Here is a 20,410-nt window from a genome sequence, read left to right as displayed (position 1 = left end):
CTTCGTTCTTTCACATTTCTATCAGGCAATCTGAGGTTAAATATTTCATAACCTTCAGTAACCAATTTGGCACAAATCAGCCTGAACAAAACCGTATCAAACTTGTTTCATCTTTTCTGTCTGGGCTGTGTTTTTTCCATGTTCAGAGCTGACTCCATGTCATCATGCAAAAGATCAGACACTTCAACTACAAATTCCTGTGAAGTTAGCTCTCGTTCCACAATTAGGAAAACATTTTCCACTTTCATGTAATTTGTAAAATGTAAAATCTTGACCAATAAAGGCTCAGATAACATCACTCCCCTAATAAACATATTTATATTTAAACTAATAAGAAGGACTCTCAGATTGTTCAAAAAAGAACTCAAAAAAAAGGTTCTGGGATTATATCTCTTTAAACATAGTTCCAGTAGGAGGCTGAAAATATACTCATCTTAACATGATTTTCATCATTTTGAGCATTTAAATTATTTGACTAAGTCTTTTTCAGACTATAATGATTATACAAGAAACAGTCTCAATGAATAAAAAAATAAAATACAAGAACTCTGTTTAAAAATTACCCATACCTCCCACCAGCATATATAGGATGTCACCAAACATACTGACATTATTCTAGCTGGATATTAAACTATGTCTGTTGATTCAGTTAATTTATGCTGATTGGTTTGCTGGTCTGGTTTCACCCCTTAAACATATTCTAGACATACTGCCAACTTTAATTCTAGTTCCTTAACTATATACTAATAAAAATCAAAGGTTTTAGCTGCCAAACTCTGGTTGAGTTGACTCAATTACGCTCAAACAATGCAGGATATGTACTCAGGTCATTAAGTACCAAATGGCAACACTGAACATGAAATGTTTAATAAAGCACCATTTCTGTATGAAAATTATTGCTTAGCACATAAAATGGAATGGAAGAGACAAGCTAACAGGGTAATACGCCACATAATTTAATTTTATGGCATGGACACAGAAACTGACCCATTACTTTTAGTCAAATGTGACAGCGCTATTGTGCAAAATTAATCCAGATAACTAAAAATGAAATGACTTGTATCTGCTGCCTTTTCAGACAAAATAATGCAGTTATCAAGTAGTATCTGAAAATAAAAAAGAAAAGAAAGAACAAAGTGATGGAGGAAACATTAAAGGCCAGCAGCAGGGATGATGATGCAAGTTTTTTTAGGTAAGGAAAAAGTATAGCTTTTATATAAAAAGATATTTGTTGCAGGGGAAAACCAGACAGGTATCAGGACAAGTTCTTATAGATATTTCAGAATTTACTTTTACTCACACTCCAAAGTATTTATGTTTGTATTAATAGGCAGCAGAGGAAGAAGGCCATGTGACGTTTATATTTAGACACTATTGTGCCAATAAAGATTTTTTTTTTGTAATATAACTAAGAAGTGTTGTAACATAAGAAACAACAACTTGTTCTCTAGCTTACTATGACATACTGGCATGTGTGTCTGAGATCAGTCTTACTCAATATTAAATTTGTGATCTGGCTTTTGAGCTGATAAGATAATTTGGAGATAGTCCTCATTCTGACTTATTCCCTCCACTCTTCCAATTTTGAAGTAGGAGCATATTTCTTGGTGTAAAACTTTTTAGGTATAGCAATTGGGAAACGTACTTTTTGGAGCGGAGTTCCTTCACAAAAGTCCTGATACTGGTATTGGGATTTTTTCAGAACATTAAAAAACAATATCTTTCTACGAGGGATGACAGTTTGGATGAGATGATTGAAACATGGCTAGCATTGGGTTTTCCAACAAGAAAATTATCCCAAGAGAGAAACTCTCTGAAAACTTTTAATCAAATATTGGTGAGAAATTGGCTGAGATAAATCCACAGTAAGTTCCAACTTGTGCACACACACCTAAACTTTCCTTTTTGGGAGGAATGATGAGTGGTCTTCAGAAAGCAGACCTTGTCTGGATGGACTTAGAAAGTACTTGTCAAACCAGCTGCAACAAGATACTGTGACACTAGTGAATGTGCTCCCTAATTGGCTCCACTATCAATTCTTCTGGAGAAGGAGAGAGGGGAAAGAACTCAGCCGCAAATTTATTGTGCCTCCGACAGGCTATTTGCATACGCTAAATGAAATCCCCATCAGCCAGTCAGATATACTGTACCTCTGCTAGTGATGGATTAATACTCTTCATGCTACATTCCCTGCATTTAGCCACAAGCTGCTGCCTGCAGATGAGGCGCGCTCTTACATGCAGGCTGTAAACGGCGTTGTTAGAATAAAACACAAAAGCCCTTTGGATAGACCAGCTGAGCTGCAGCAACACAACTTTCACTCACACCTAAATGTACTGTCACACATGAAAGGACTAATCCTATGTTAAAACATGACAATGCATAACCAGAGAAAAACACACGCACAATAAAAAACACCAGGCACAAGCCAGTAAATCCCTCTGACAGATGTTTGTAATTAGAAGGCATCAAAAAGCTCAGTATTTGTGTATTTAAACTATATTCCTTTGGTCGGTCTCCAGGCGGTCCATATGGAGAGGTCGAGTGCTTTACAGCAAGAGAGAAAATGATGCACACACCCTGTATTTCCGAGAGACATTGGAAATTTACAACATGTTATTCTCATTTTCATTCACAATCTGTTTATTACAGCCACCTGTCGCCCCTAAAGCGATAGGAGTGATAAACATGGGATGAGGCAATGCATGTGCACCTTTTAGTTAAGGCTATAAAGCAGTTGTTTGCAGCTGCTTGGGTTCTCACCTCAGCAGTGAACTGCAAGGTAACATGGCATGTCTTCCATGTATCCTTAATACATTGCATCACAAAGATTATTTCCATTAATGAAATAGTGATTATTTTCTGACCGGGTGGTTGAACTGTGGTATTAATCTGTAATAGTTTCGATTTCTAGTGGTGAAGTGTTTGTGAAAAACTTGTACAATTCTTTCTTGCATAACAAACCAGAGAGTGAAGTTACTTAAAAAATAAAGAAGCTTAAAGATTAAGGCTGCTGTCACAGAGTTTCTAGTCCTTCTAAGCGTGTTGTTCTAAAAAATGTGCTTCACGTGGGCCAATGCATGAGTAAATGATGGCCTTTGGTGGAACATTAAGTCCTGTTTGAAGTTTGTGTGTAGCTTTCTTGTATACTTCATGCATGAAGAGTACACAATTCCCCATTTATAATGACACTGGGATAGGTTAGTTTAACTTTTGCCATATTTAAGGATAAACTGAAAATCAGAGGGTGACGTTTAGATGCTGTATGACAAACCATAAGAGGTCAATTAATTATCAATCAGAAAGTAGGTCAAGCTGCCAGCAGTTGGAGTCATATTTTGTATTCCTCAAGGTGAGGTCAATGAATATTCATCAGTTGAGCATCATAAAATTAAGAATCAATCAAGTCGATCACGTTTTTTGTATAACATACTTCAGCAACAAGGCAGTTCAAAGTGCTTTACATCATAAAAATGTCATACTGACACCAGTTGTGAAACCAGTAACAAACATTACATTTTGTTAAGTGCCATCATCAATATACATCAAATATGTTGGTCAATGTTCCAGTTATTATGGGTTAAAATATGGGAAGAAAGTGAACTATTTGGTCACTGTCACAACATTTAAGAAGCACTTGCATAAATCCTGTAGCAGTGACACACATGTATTTTACATATGGCATCTCAGATGACGCTCATGCCATGAAATTGATCACCTTACCCAAAAGAATTCCTAGCAGCCGAGCTTACATAAAGATCAAATTGCATGTTTTAAAATATCAGTTGTGTAGGAAGGCGATGCTGGATTGTTATCTACCAAAGGCGGAATGTCTTCCTACACCATTGAAACACAATGCAGATATTCAATGGAGTGATTGGATAAAATGTGCTGCACAGATGGATGCCCTGGGAGAAACTCATCCAGTTATTCTGTGTGCCAAGGACAATTTAAATTTTAGCTAGAAGCTCTTTTTACAGCGTATGCACTGAGAAGGAAAGCTACATCAACTTGTTAACATTCGCTTCGTGAGAGTAATTACTTTTAATACCACAGCTAAAATAATTTATTTGGTCTATTTATGTATTTGATTAGACTTTCCTGCATATAGCTCTTGCTGGTGTAGAAATCAAATCAAATTAGTCCTCCATTGTTGCTCATGGATTGATGCACCTTTAGTCACACTTCCTGTAAAAATTACATACTTTTAAACTGGATGATGAAGCTATGTTCTGATATCTTGATACAAATTGCTATATTATGTTAAATATCGAGTGACTCGTGGAAAGCTGTTTAGATGACATTACAGAGTTAGAAAATTACTGTTGAACTGAAATTTTTCTGGATGGCTTAAAACCTAACACTGGACAGCATGAGGGGAGAAAAGAAGGCAGATATAAAAACAGAGCACAGAAATAACAGATTGTTGTCAAGAATGTAAGCAATCAGTGAATGCAATTCAATCACATTGCATATCTTATACAACGGATGAATATCATTTCATCAGGTCTGATCGGTAGCGCACAAACTCCCCAGATTATTGCTGTAATTTGCTGCAAATAGTCTTTTACGTCACACATTTATGTAACTGTACCACTTTAGAAACAATTTTCATGGCATATGGTTTTATCACAGAAATCATGACAGCTAAAGTAAAAGTCCATTTCTGTCTAGTTAAGCAGAGTCTCTTGGTAGCCAGCCTCCTCAGCGATCTGCTCATTATATTTCTCAAAACAAACTGTGGAAAAAGGCGTGCTGTTTCTCATATGACAAGCTATAAGATCCAACATTGTTGCATTTCTAATTATATTAAAAGGAACTGAAAGTGAACACATTTTGATACTTCCTTGAGGTTACTCTTGTACATTGCTATCCCATTCGAATGTGAAAACTAAAACTTGCACCATCATAGTCAATTTTGCAGAGTAGCTGAAATTTAAATGAAGCCACTTTTTTTGGTGGAAAGCGCTGAGATCATACCTCTCCCATCCAGGTAGATAAATGAGAGCAGGCTGCTGATGTTGCATTTTGATTCAAAGGTTAATTTACGGCAGAAGTATTTCACTCACTCAAGCGATCCTGTTTGCTGCATCCGTTACAAGTACAAAGCTGCCATGCTTGGATTGTTAAGAGGGATGTCCAGATTCTGAGAGATTCTGAGCACTGAGCTGAAGGTCATGTGTAATGTAGTGAGCCGATATAGTTCTTGATGTTCAGTTAATGTTGGAGACAGAAGTCAGTAAGCAGCTACAGTGGAGCATTAAATGTCACTGAATGAGCAATTCCTTATGGAAGAGGTTTTCATTTTAAAAATCCTAATAAAATCAGTATTATGAGTATGTTGACATGTAGATAGCTGTTGTTTTTTTCTTTTAGCAACATAGTTATAATCCCTGTTTTGAGCATCATTAGTATTTACTCAGCTTCTCTAAGATTTATTTATTAATCAAAAATATTAGAGAAATAAAGCAATGTTTAAAGAAAACAACTGAGATTAACAATAACACTAATGTGTTCAGCACAACAGAATAATAAAAATATTAGCTAAGATCTATGAAAAGCCGAATAAAAAATAATATTAATAGCAATAACACAAAAGAAATTCTAGTTGTTAAGGTCTGAAGGATTCTTTTTGTAATGCTCTCCCAGACTGTAATTAGTAATCTTTTCACAATTAGAAGACTAATGTTTGCTTGAAAAATGCAATGAACACAGTTAATCTATTGCTTCTATTTTTGCATCATATGATGTAAATCACATCAGGATCATTTAATTGTTTTTTAATCCAGTTTTTAAAGCTAGGATTGCTTAGCTAATCTTGCTTCCTACCTTAATGTAGACTTAAACATGCAAAGTGGGAGCTATAGCTTTTTGTATTTAGTAATTGTTAACAAAAATTTTTTGATTATTTTACATCACTGTACTTGTATTTTCAGGTATACTGGAAACCTACAAATTTTCATTCATAAATCCTTCAGGTGCCCTCTAAAAACGGTAATAACTGCTTATTTTAACACTTCAAAACTAAATATACCTTAATATGCTTAAATACCCAAAGTGGAAACCATCTTAGTATTTCTCCAGAAGCCAACATCTGCAGTCTTCCTTAGCTCTACCAGAGTTGCTGTTGGGAGTACAGCCAATCAGCACCAAGGATTGGCTACATTGCAGCAAAAAGGATGTCAATATTCTTCACCTAGGTTCACTAGCTTCCCAATTCTTCTTTTATATAAATATATATTATTTCTATGCATTTTAGTTATTTTATTTGGAAAACTGGAATATTGAACTGTGGATAGGCAGGAGTTCACTGCAAAACATTCCAGTTAATGAATTGTAAAACAATGGCAATTGTAAGATTTTATAAATTAAAAACATAGTTTGATTAACAACTTATAAAAAAGAGAGGAAAGAAGACAATTGTTGGCTTCATGTAATGTATTGCATGCACTATGACACTTTGCGTTTACATGGAGTTTTTGTACAGGTCACATTAGTTACATTTTGAATCTTTTCCAGTCCTTCCTGAAAAATCTGTATTTTTAATCATGTGTTCTTTAAATTAGACAAAAATTCTACGTGTAATTTTAGAAAAATCAGAAACATCCTGTGTGAGAGTGAGAAATTTGTCACTCAAATCTGTACTACTGTAAGTTCGAATTATAAGAACGGCCAAGTGGCTCTCTGTAAACCCAATTCATGGCTTAAAACTGCAGTGAAGGGTTTGGAGGGGAATTAAGTGTTTCATAAGTGAACAGATAGAGAGAAGAGAAAATGTCAATAACTGTGAGAATGATGAGCATCTACTGATGTGCTGCTGCTCTCTGTAGCACTGATAAGGGTGATTTCAGCTCAGTATGCTCACCAATGCAGGAGCTTCCGTCTAGCTGGTAGGATCCATTGTCATGGAAACCACTTCTGCATTCACAGTGGTACCAGCCGGGTAGGTTGACACAGCGGGAGTGGTTGTGGCACTCGATCAGGCCCTCTGCACACTCATCTATATCTGAAGACAGGAAAACACGGCAGCAACAGAATCAGCCGCAACATATTTTATGAGAAGAAAACTTGAACTCGAAAACTCCCCTCATTTGTGTTTTTTGATATCATGTCTTTTTAAATCTGAGCAGGGTCTGGCAGCTGAGGCTGATCTAATCAGAACAAATCACTGCTGCAACTGCAGAGCTGAAGCAGTGGTTGCCCACATCAACCAGCCCCTCAAGTCTACCGGAGCAGTAATCAACTCTCAAAAAATCCCTTTGTTTTATAGCAGAAATATTTTTACTGTGAATGTTTTCATATACCTTCTCTTTGTTTGTTTCAGTTTTCTTAGTCAGCAGACTTTGGCGTGCTGCATGCATACACATGCTCAGCCACGAGGTTTAAGGTCTTTGCACCTTCTCAGGAGAGTAAATGTGTCTCATCCATTATGTATGCTGTTAGCTCTGCTCCTCATCTGCAGCTCTCTCCCTGCTGGCTGTAAAAGCTGACCTGCCTGCACGCTTTAGTTAAGGTGTGACTGAAGGTCACACCTTCAATCAAGTTAATGCAGAACAGGGCAAACAAAAAACCGAAGTGAGAGAATCTGCATTGACGTCTGAGTATTTTTCAAGCAACTAATGTTGAAGAAGTTGGTGGTGTAAAATTTATACTTAGTACTAAATAGTATCACTAAAAAGACATGAAAGAAAAAGTATTGTTTCAGTATATGCATTATTTTTTTTTATTATTATTTTGTCATATCACAAAGATGATACGCACTATCAACCAATCAACTTTGTGTTTTATATCAACTTTGACTTTTAAACCAAAAGTTTATTATGTGTGGCATAATTTTAGATTTACAGATGTATACAACTAATCACCTCGTGGACTTAACCAAGTTGAATATTTCCCAGATTTTCAGTGTCTCCACCCCGCTTTTCATTAAGATTTTGGGTCATTTATATTTTTCTTTGTCAACATCAAACTTAAAACTTTTTAAACTATCATATGTGTTTTAAGCAACTTCACTCATTGGTTCACTGAAGTTATTTCAAGATTTTCTTGAACTGTTTTACAACTTTGATTTCATAATCTATTGACTGGAAATGGAAACCTTCTATTTCCATTTCCAATTTTTTTATGCTTTTGAAAGTATTTGAACACATTTAATAGCAATTATGTTTGTAAATATTAAGACATATTCTCATATATCTTTAAAGGCCATGAGTGTGGAATACTGTAAGATTTCCTAAGAGAAACTGGGTAATAGTAATAAGATACTGTACCTATTAATTTGAAATAATAATCCCCCAAGTTCAGTCTTTATGCAGGCAACAGGGTAGGCTCTGTGAATCTGTATTTATTTGGGACATGATTCAACCAAGCTAAAGTCATAATATAAAGAACAAATATGTTTGTGTATATGATTGACCAAATGACAGAAGCTGACCTGATCTCATACCTGCTAAACCAGCCTGCATTTGACCTGTTAGTTGTGCACTGCCTTGTTGTATTTGCAAATAAACTCACTCCTGTGAAAACTGGAAACTGTGAAATATTTACAGCTAGTAAAATTGTTTTCACAGTACAATTACATTCTTTTAAAGGGCCCTATAACAACTGAAAGTCAGCAAATGTTCTGTCTATAAAATCTGTTTTGATGTCTTTCCACTTTATTGCATTAGTAGTACACACTTGAATGGTCTAAAGCACCACACTGATTTTGTTTTAATTAATTAATTTATTTTCATTTTACCATGGGTATGGTCAACCACATATTTTCTGGCTCCTGCAAATGTTAAAACTGGATCCTGTTACTTTTTACTACAATGCATTAAGCAGTGAGTGTGCTGGAGTGTGCACTGGTCTGGTGCAGTTAGGTAATAAGATGTGACAGTTGTCTGGAGGGTTGCCCTCTGTCAGCCTCTCAGGTCAAAATTCTGCTCATAACTACAACAAAAAATATTCCCCTCTTTGAAAGTCTGTTGGAAGAAAAAAAATCTAGAGGTGGCTGCTGGCTGAGAACAGCTAACAGCCCAGTACAACAAAGCTGGGTTCAAATAACCTTTAAACAATAAAGATACTGGCCTTAAAATTTCCTGGCTTCTGAAGTCTGCTCTGTGGTTTTCTGCATTCAAGTTAATACACATATCAGTATTTATATATAAAAAAAATTGCAAACATTTTAAATAACTTCATTTATGTTCAATTTCAAGATGTTATAATAAAAACAAAATAGCTCTTTGTTCAACCATGAGGAAAATAGTTCTCTTTGTTAGTGTATTTTAAAAAAGAAGTAATCCAAATGCATCTACCTCTGCAAAATGGTTTCACAAATACACACACTTAAATTTAACTGGTCCCTTTAGCCTGTCTAATAGCATACAAGCTGAATTAAAAAAAACAAAAACAAAACAGTTACACAAAAGTGTTTCACTGTAAAGATGGTTTGTAGTGTGTTTTGTTGCAACCTAAAGTGTCAAATAAACTTCAGTGGAGTCTGAAAACAAAATAAGTGTATAGGTTTATGTCTGGTTGAACGATGTATGTTGATTCTTTTTTCTTTTTTGAGGGGGTGGGGAAGTGGGGGAGTGATTTTATTGTAGTCCATAGGGGGCCCAGAAAATCTTTGGGAACCACTGAGGGAGCCCAGAAGAAAATCTTTGGGAACCACTGCTGTAGTAGATGTACTGACTGCAGGAATATGCACAAAAACCTTTTAGTTGTGAAACTATGAGCTAAATATGAAAGTTTAAGGATCTATCTGCTTAAGGTTGTATAAAGAGTCATGTAGGAAGATATCTGGTTATATATTTTTTTCTTTATGCTGGCACCTTAACAGGTTCTTTATCAGCTACAGCAAGCCAAGACCATTAAACATGTCTTAATTGATTATACAAATAGTATGCATAGTACTTCCAGATCATTGTTTAGCTTTACCCAAGTGCTTAAATTTTACTACGTTTTTTATATTCACTTGTTTTGTTTTTGCACAAACTTGTTTTTCTTTCTTACAGAAGCATAAAATGGAGACAACATCTACGTGATACAACTGTGCTACTTAAGTCAATCATAGTAACACTAAACAGAAATTTATCACAGGCAACACATTGTGCATTATTTCAGTGTGATTGTGGAAAAGCAAAATACCTTTCAACAATAAAGGCATAATGTGTTACATTTTCCAAAGATTACTGGCATGCACAAAATGTACGTTTGTATAGCTTTATGAATTGTTTTTGATGACACCTAAAGCAGAACACAACTTGTTAATTCATAACTAGGATTAAAAAAAACACATTTTATCTAAAAGCTGAGCTCCTATCCAGCTTTGTTCTTCAAAGCTATGGAGTCTGAACAGAACAATGTAAGCTTTTAAATGAGGCTTTGCAGTTCAACGTGTTGGTATGGCCATAATGCGAGTGAAAATGCGCATTGAAACACAACGTCCTCCAACTTATACCATCATATATCATGTTAGAGTCAGCTGTCAGCTGCTAGCAGTCTGTGCAGAAAAATGACTGATAAACCTTACCCTCTGAACACAGTTCATAAAATTTTTACTCCAACTCTCCCTGAAGAAGGGAAACACTTGAATTACAAAAAAAATTAATAAAAAAATTCGCCATGAAATGATGAACCATAGCTATTTCTATATGTACCCATCCACAGTAATCTCATCTCATCCCATACTTGTCTTCTGATAAACACATCTTAAGAGGATGCTGTTAAATCACAACAAACAGCATATAATTGTTTTAAGCTGCTTACACAGTAGGGTTTTTATCTTTTCTAAAGTAATTGAGAACATAATCCAGTATATATAAAAAAATACCTCTACATATCCACTGAGATATTTGCTATAGTCTTTACTATACACATGCTGTCAATGGACTACTGACAGAAAGAACATGGGGGGAAAACTTGAGTGCAGCACAACTACAAGAACTATGGCATTGATTCAAGGCTACAACTCGGCACAGTTCTATGCAATATTGGTGACACGGCTGCAAATACATTCTGTGACAAAAACTGTCATCCTCAACTCCTGAAAAGGAGAAACAGAACTCAGTGAAGTTACCCAGACAACCCTAACCGATTCCACTGCCAGAAGGAGACAAAGCGGTTCCCTTGGGTACCATATGCAGCAACTGACATAGGCAACGCAGTACTAAACATTCCCTGTTAAAAGTTTCCACAAGATCTGCCATGTACGTTGTCACCACCAACTCATGTGATAGCTTTGAAGGTGTTTCCATGTTTACTCACCCAAAGATAGAGGAATGACTGAACTGAGTGAGATTGAGCACTTGCTATTCTTATCTTGGCTACTTTTATTTATTTTTTGTTGGAACAAAATCTTGCTCCATTCTAGAAGACTCAAAGTGCCACAGCTGCTTACCCTCACCATTGTTTTTTTTTTCCCATTTCTATGATTTACCAGATATACTTTCATGAGCAAAATTATCTTAAAACAAAGACTTAAACATATAAAAACACCTAGAGATCAATAAATTCTCAAAAATAAAAAAAAAGAGTTTTACTCTTTGTTGACTCCATTTGTATCATGGTTCATGTAAGTTTTTTTATAAACGTCCCTAATTGACTTTTACTATTACTTTTTAGTGCTGATATTACAAAAGTGAATGAACTAAGACCTGACCACCCTAGATGTTTGTTTAATGAAAATACGTACATTTGGTGTAAAAAACACTTTCTAACTACTGCTATTTAAAGACCTGTTTATCACAAGCTTACTGACCACTTGGGCTTAGTAAATGTTCATCCTACTTTCACTAATAACTGCTGTTCAGTTTGTTTCTTTGTGGTTGTGTATAACAGTAAATTTTTCATTGCTGGTGTCTGTGCGTGTGGCCAAGAACAGTCTTCTCCTCTCTACGCCTGTGAAAGTGAAGTGGACAGATGACCTTCCTGTGATATGAGGTACAATATGCTAGACTCCACACTCCATCAATCTGGGTTAGAGCCATGAAAGAGAGGAAACAAGACAGCAACTCCAGATTTTCTTCTGCTCCCTGCTATGACAATACAAACAAGAGCTCTTAGCACTGTTTGGAAGACTTCCCTTTAGCCTCATGTGTGAATATTGCCATTGGAAAATAAAGCCTTTTTGACAGCTCGTATCTTTAAGAGCAGTGAAATTAACCTCACAGGGAAAACTTGGAACAAATCCACATAAAGACTAAAATAACTCAGAAGGTCTGTGGAAAGCCTTCCACCCTGCTGAGCTTTACATATTTACACTTATCTGAGCTCTACTAACCTACTGCAACAACTTCCAGGAAAACATTGCATTAACCGTTCACAAGAGTATGAACCTGCAGATTAATCAGAACACAGAGAGCGTGACAGAGCTGCTGTATACACCGTGCTCCAAAATATTATGCAATTGTTATTTTCTCAGATTTTCTTAAATGGTCAATGCAAATGATGGTCAGTATAATTTTCAAGTCATGAACTATTACAGTATAAATCACATTTTACTGAACAAAGCTTCCCATGACAACAGTATTTTCTTCAAAAATAAAAAACTCAAAATGCACTGTTCCAAATTATTATGCACAGCAGATTTTCTAAACATTTTATGGATTAGAAAGAACTGCAAACGGTCATTCTTTGAATGTGCAGCATTAAAGGGTCACATGTACTAAAATCAAAAGCTATTTCAATCAAAAACATCTTAACAGACCGAGTTACATGTTAACATGGGACCCCTTCTTTGATATCACCTGCACAATTCTTGCATCCATTGAACTTGTGAGTTTGTGGATAGTTTCCGCTTGAATTTCTTTGCAGGATGTCAGAATAGATTCCCAGAGCTGCTGTTTCGATATGAACTGCATTTCACCCTCAGATCTTCTGCTTGAGGAAACTCTAAAGGTTCTCAATAGGGTTGAGGTTAGAGGAGGATGGTGACCACACCATGAGTTTCTCCCCTTTCATGCCTATAGCAGCCAATGACACAGTGGTATTCCTTGCAGCATGAGATGGTGCATTGTCATGCATGAAGATGATTTTGCTACTGAAGGTACGGCTCTTCTTTTTGAACCATGAAAGAAAGTGATCAGTCAGAAAGTCCATATACTTTGCTGAGGTCATTTTCACACCTTTGGGGACTCTGAAGGGGCCGACCAATGATTCTCTCCCCATGATTTCGGTGTCAAGCAATGTAGGTAATGTCTTCAATGAGCATCCTAAGGTAGGCAATGAAAAGGGCCTTACTAAAAAAAAAAAGATCAGCAATATTACTGAGTAATACATAATATTATTGAGAGGTATTTGATAGATGTGTTAGTCTGATACCAAAAACTAACTTCTCCTTCTTGTACTTTGCCTTACTGGACATTTCCACAGGTAACTTTACTCTGCTGGGCTCATTTCGGATTCCATAATTATTTACCACACAGAAGCAGTGATGTAACATGTAAGCCATTCTGGGTGGTTTCTACATGGACCTTCACACAACAAATGAATTCAGTTAACATCAAGTATATGCCTACATACAGTATGTAGACCAGTTAGTCTTGTTAGTTTAAAGTGGTATATATTTAAAATTAAACCAATTAAGTTCTATAGTTAGAATCTATAGGAAAACTCAGATAATTAAGAAAGTCTCTTTGACTTCATGTAGTGAAGATTATCACATCAAATCAAAGTCCTGCTCTCTTATTCAGAACAGCCACAAAAACAAGCTAGTCACAGACAAAACATGTTAGGATTATAGTTTCACAAAAAAAACCCACTAAAAAGTCAAATAAGCACATCATAAAAGCCCTTCAAATCTCTGGATATTTCAGACTGAAGCACAGTAAATTAGTTAAGCAAATTTGAAAAATGGTTGTTTCAGACAGGAAATGTAATACAAATGAAAAAAATAAATAAATAAAATGTTATTCAATGAGTAGATAGTGTCTAAACCAATTCAGATACAACAACCTGGCTCCATCACCAAAAATCAGGCAAAGGGACCCAAACACAAGCACAAGAAGAGTGGTTGAGGCTGGTTTATAATGTCTGATATATCTAGAAAATTATGTTGTTTAGGCGACTTACTTAGCATCATTACTCTGCACATTGTAATATAAAAATCCAGTTCTATGATGTTTATATTTTCATATTCTAAGTCTACATTTGCACTACAACGTATTAGCACCCTGCTATCTTTGTCTACAGCGGTACAGTGTAGACTAAGTATTACATGTTCATTCAAGTTATGTCACAATTCAATAATATGTGGCATAAAACTGTCAGATTTCTTTTATAAAAATGAGTCAGCAGTGATCCAAACACACTGCTTTTGGTCCATGTTATGGCACATTTAACTCTGAATCCTTTCAGGAAGGAAAAATGTTAGAACAAGGAATTCACTTCACCATAATCTGTTCAGCTTTTGATCCAGTGGAAGTGAAACCTGAGAAAATGGGGTGACTATGTAAACCCACTGGAAAATAAAAAGAAACCCAGAAGAATGGATCAACAGGGTAGGCATTACAAAGATAAGATCGACTCTCTTCCCATCAGCTTTTCATGTTCAGGTGCTTTCAGGTTCTAAGTGAAGTAGGTGGCAAATCTGAGGAAAAGAGGTGGATTTTATTACATTAGAAGAACATAAAGTCTGAAAATAGTTGGAAAAAGAAAGTAATGTTAACACAAGCGATAAGAGACTGAGATGGAAATACAGCAGACACAGAGAACATGTCACAGACAAAATTAAAATATAAACCATAAACAGCTCACACATGAAGCCAAAGGCAAAGCTTTTTGAGAAAGGTGGGAAAAACACAAACTGCTCTGTAAGAAATGGAAGTAATTCATCTATCATTCACATCTTTGTTTTTTTAGATCTACAAGTCTGCTGTGAGGTACTGGAAGGTTTTCAGGGAATTTAGAACCTGAAATTGCACTTTTGCTTATATAAGAAAATAAATGAATGTAAAACGAACACCAAATTATTTAACGTGAGTCAACCTTAAAATCTAAACAATTTAGCTTGAGTTGCCAGTAAGAACTGTTTATATGCTGTTATTTTGCAACTTCAGTCAATTATGTATATTGTGCATATGTAGAAAAGTGCCTTGACATTCACAGGCTATGAGACAGACAGATTTTCCACTGTATCACATCAATAAAAACCTAAGGCAGCAACCAAAAGGCCACAGGGAGGAGCCTCATTAGTAGGATGTCTGCATTTTGGTGTCCTATTAATGGGAAAGCTGCTTTCAGCAAATTATTACCTATTTTGCATAATGTTTTCCTTCCCTTGCCCTTCTGAAGTTCTTCAAGAAAAACATGCAGGATCATTTTGCAAATGCAATTTTGTAGTTTTTCAACCCAATCCGACTCTTTGCCTCTAATCAAAAATAATTTCAATTTAGAGCCATAAATAATAAGCTAGCACCAACTCAGAGAGGAAAATATTATGTTTGCGAATAAGGTTTTATTCTGAGAAAACATTGCTGAAGATTTAAAATGCCACATTAGTTAACCAGTAGATTGTTTGATGTTGTTTATTTGTGGTAGCGAGAGTGTTAATTACATCTTGGATGACTGAATTCAGTAGCAAGTGATGCATCCAGATTAAGAATAATTCACGCTCAGACTTTTACATAATAAGTAGTAAATATTCATTATCTACACTATTATTATTTGCAAAAAATGCTCGCAACCAAACTTTTAAAAGAAAAGAAAAATGAAAAAAAAACTTCATTTGTCATAAGGATTTCTTCAACTATGTTTTCTATTTGATTAGCATGATATGAGTTCCTTATTGTGTTGCAGTTTTAGGTATGCAGCACACATTATATAAATGACACTCTAGATTTAAATTTAGATAATTCTTAGGTCTTTCAATTTACTCCTGTTAATTAGACTGTATAACCTAATTAAGTCTAATCATTTCGATATGCAGTATGCAGTTGTAGCACAAATAAGGAAGATAAAATCATGTCAGACAACATGAAACTTTGGTGAAGAGAAGTGACAATTACAAGGGTGGGAAAGGATTTTTGTGTAGAAAACTCAGGACTATGACAGAGGCCTGACTGGGTGTAGAAGTGAGAAGATTTATAACAAACCTTATGGGAAAACTATTGAAAACATGTTGTAAAAAGCTGACGTGTAGTTTCTCTCATTTCTCAGAGCTGGCAGATCACCTCTGTGAAATTACAATGCCAAGACAGAGAGGGAGACGAAAGTAGAAGATGTAGATAAAACAAAAAGATGGGAAATTAATTAACACATACTGATAAAAAAGCAAGGGAATCAGAAAGAAGACAATAAAAATATATAGAAACAAGATAAGATTATAGAAAGCAGACAGTGAAGGAAATAATGAAAGGAATGAATGAAAATAGAAAAGTGAAAGGAAGAAGGATGAGCTTGGAAACTGGAATGGAGAAAGAAAAAAGGAAAGTAGAAATTGACATGAAAGAGTGGAAAACAGTGATATGACATAAAAAAAGGACAAAGGGAAAAAAGTAAGTAGAATGAGTTGTTCAAAGATAAAAGGAGAAAGTATGGAAGCAATTTGGGGAAAGAGGAGAAAGACAGGCGGGTTAAGGCTGAAATAGAACTACTAAGGAAGAGGAAATGGGAATAAGGCTACAGATAAAACAGAAAAAAGGGAGTGGGTTAAAGGTGCAGAGTAAAATAAAGAAAAAGAAAAAGCAGTAATAAATGGTGAAAAAGGAAGAAGAGGGGGTTATGAAAAAGAAATGAGATAAAGAAGAGAAGCTAAAAGGAGTTAGAGCAGGAAAAATTAACTGTCCTTTCCTATGGCTCTCATGGGATCCTCAATCTCTGCTGTGTCTAATTTAAATAAAGGGCCTGGAGTTGGAGTATAAATGTGTGTTTTGTATGTGTGCACATGGTTATAACTCCCAGTGGGTACTTTATGCCAATTCCACACCAACCATTTGTGCTTGGTGTCACAGAAAAAAGTTCCAACTTTAACCCAGTCCTGTGCATACCTGAGCGATAAAGGTACCAGCTCGAATGGGAAGATGGGTGAAAACTGGCTGAACAGAGAGGCTGGATCAAAGCAATAATATAAATTGATCTGTAATTTGTATTTAGAATACAGTAATGAAAATAAATGATTATCTAAATGACATCACCAAATATAGACAAATCTTTGCACATACTGGAGGCTGAATAGTCATAGCACCTAAGAATAGGTTTAGGCATTCTTCATGTCTCCAAGCAAGACTGTTGAGCTAAACACACTGATTTTGCAGTAAATTATCTCTAGGATGATTTATTTCAAGTCAGTTTGAATGCTCAAAGCTTTGCATCACTCACTTTTCTACTGACTCCTGTGCTGTTTTCTACACGCACATTCTTAACACGTATAAATAAAACCAAAAGCCACATTATTATGATAAAATATGTCCCTAAGAAGCTGTATACATTATTTCTAATGTGCTGTGAACAAAACACTATTTTTAGACTTTTTACTCTTCATGATCTGCATCTTCTGCTCTGTGATATTTGCAGCTGTGTCCGAAAGAAACCTTTTCACAGAAAGAAAGAAATTGGTTTTGGAAGTTGTCTTGATTGAAATTATGAGTCTGTACTTAACATTTCTGAACGCAAGGCGAATACCTGAACTATGCTTTGAGTAATTTTATGTACCTGTTTCACAGCGGCGTCCTGTAAATCCTGAAGGACAAACACACGTGTTTGGAGACACACAGGTCCCTCCACTCCGACAACCATCTTCACAGAAAGCTGGAAAAACAAACAGCAATGAGTCAGTAAAGTCTCTCAGCATGTCATGGATGTGCTGCCAGGCATTAAACCACAAAAGGCTTTGAATCTGTGCAGTTAAACTCTGTGTGAAGTGGTATGGCATGTTAAGGCAGAAAGTACCCCACAGATTGCCTTAAAAAGAAGTATTACAGAACTGAGGATGTTTCTATTTCTTTTATTATTTTTATGGGGCTAAAAGCTTTAAATAAAATGTGCCCCTGGCTTTATCAAATTAAAGGTAGCATTATCCAAAGTTTGTGTAATAATGGTTAAAATGACTGTAGATTTGTTAAACTAGCTACATTTACACATGAGGTAGACTGGCCTTTATTTGAAAAGCCGGCAAGTAGGTAGTGTTTTTCAGAACTGAAACTATGAAAAATTACAGATCTCTGCATTTATGCTCCCTTATGCATAATTAAGTTTATAGCAAAATTCGTCCGCAAAAGTAGTCATACTCCCACCTGCAGGTGGCAGTATTTCTTACTTTTACTTCACTAATCTTCATTGTTAGTCAACATGTAGTCTTCATCTCATCTTTTTTCTTCTATGTAGATTTCGGAAGGGTTCAACAATAAAAACATCCCACAATTCCTTGCAAATGTTTAAAAGTAGTACAAAAAAATCTCAGATTTGATTGCAAAAAAAATCACCAAACAAAATTATGAAATCCTTCAAGCAGTAAGAAACATTGAAGATTTTTAATACTTTAATTTAAACCTTCATACTAACAGAATTTAACAGTCCTGAAATTTGAAATCCAATCAATGCAAGTATCTTTGCAAGTCACACTTCAACACATCAGTGGTTTCAACACACACACTCAGAACTCAAACTTGTACACTATGTAAGTCAATAAAAAAGTCACTGTGGCAATAAGGTTGAAACTAAAATAGGCATCAGTCATCCAAACATAATAGCATTCATTAATTATGACATTTCTAGTCATTTTTGGAGGTAATAGACAGTTAAAAATCAATTTAAATGCATTGATTAATCAGGAGTTTTCCTTCTTTCTCTAAAATCACGAGATGCATGTAAACGGCTTACTGCAGTAGTGTTATTTAAAGCTTGCACTACTCTGTGTTCTTATATCCTTTTTCCTTACAACTGTAAATAAAAATACTGGCAGTTAATTAATGCAATCCTGTTTTACCGTCTTGCTTTGTTGCAGCAAAGCAAATAGGGTATATATAGACATAACTAAAACCTGATGAAGTGTTTGATAAGCCAAAAGGATGTACTGTGTTAGCTCAAAATGTGACTTTTCATTCATTGTGCAACTTAATCTACATTTACTAAAAGAGTAAAGATGAGACAAGAATTAGGCATGTATAACTTAGACAGCAGCTCAATAGTCGCAATATTTTTAAAAAGACCAAAAAGTGAGAACAAAACAGCCAAAAATACATACTTAGTAAATGCTTTTAAAGTGTGAAGGATAAAACCAAAAACAGGGCAGGTTTAATTGAGTAAGATAATTAAACAGAAATTACTCGACTATTTCTAAGCTTAATTAATGACATGATTCAAGAGATGAGCCTTAATGGGCTGAAAAACCTATTTAAAGTCACATACCATAGGGCGTGTGAGCAAAATATCTGTGTGCAGTGGCTTGTCTCAAATTAGTTTATGGTACCAAAGAAAGACTATTTGTCTGCATAAGTTATCATTATAACAATTTGGAGAAAAAGAGGCTAAAAATACAAACAACAGCATAGCAATAAATAAAAGCAGAATCCAGTGCCAGGAGCTGTTAGACCTATTCATCTGACTGGCTCTACTATTACAAGAACCTTTATCAGGCCCTCATTAGGAGCCCATTGCCTCTATACTAATAAACCTCACTCTTAAAAATTTATTACATTTATATTGCCACGATTCATTTCCTGCTATAATTATCATTTCAACTTGATCAGCAAAATGCTGCCGGCCAGTTCAACTAAAGGCACAATGAGACGGAGGGGCATCATCACCAGAACAGTGTGACGGGGGGGATTTTCTAAAATCATATGGGAAATGAGAGTATTTCCAGTATGAATTTATCCAGTATACCCCAGTTTACAGTTACCTCCATCACAGCAAAAATTTTATATATAACATAGGTGCTCTGGCATTTCCTGGAATGTTATTTCTACTGTCATTTATAAGGTTTGTTTCTTCATTTTGTTAAATTAAAAAGTTCAGTAGATTCAAATTCTGTGAATTAATTTTTTATTGAAAACTTTTGTCCAATTATAAAAGTTATAATTCCCTCATATTCAGTTGATCCGGCATACCCATTTTAATTTATAATTTTAGCTTCCAAGTGTCAATGTTAAACCACAAATGTTATATACATTTATCACTAAAGAAAACAACGTGAAAGCAGTTCATTCCTTTGTTTAAAATAATACAATAGGAAAATTGGATTAACTTTTAAAATCCAGTTTTTCTCAAATATCTTGAAAACAGATCGTAAAACCACAAAAAGAAAAACAAAACAGGCAAAGAATATTTTAGGAATTCCAATTCAGCAAATGAAACTTCATAAAATTACAGTAATTACTCTAATATCAACCTTCAGTTATATTCCAATGACTTACATAATCTATAACAACACTTCACAGTTTTTTTTTAAATAGCAAGCAACTAATTACAGCCTACACAGAAAACA

The 20,410-nt window shown here is 35.2% G+C and overlaps 1 protein-coding gene across 1 annotated transcript in view; it reads right to left on the bottom strand.

Moving 5' to 3' along the window:
- LOC116718581 (protein kinase C-binding protein NELL1) overlaps positions 1–20,410 on the bottom strand; it is a 233,510-nt gene that overhangs the window by 13,608 nt on the left and 199,492 nt on the right. Inside the window, exons 15-16 of the mRNA XM_032560663.1 lie at positions 17,638–17,733; positions 6,866–7,006 (exon numbers count right to left, since the gene is read on the bottom strand). Of these exons, the coding sequence (XP_032416554.1) occupies positions 6,866–7,006; positions 17,638–17,733 (237 nt within the window). The remainder of the gene's footprint in view (positions 1–6,865; positions 7,007–17,637; positions 17,734–20,410) is intronic.

The sequence above is a fragment of the Xiphophorus hellerii genome, chromosome 4 (assembly GCF_003331165.1).
Source record: "Xiphophorus hellerii strain 12219 chromosome 4, Xiphophorus_hellerii-4.1, whole genome shotgun sequence".
In the NCBI taxonomy this organism is placed as follows: domain Eukaryota; kingdom Metazoa; phylum Chordata; class Actinopteri; order Cyprinodontiformes; family Poeciliidae; genus Xiphophorus; species Xiphophorus hellerii.
The sequence above is the reverse complement of the archived record's forward strand: the minus strand, read 5'-3'. Positions and strand labels throughout refer to the sequence as shown.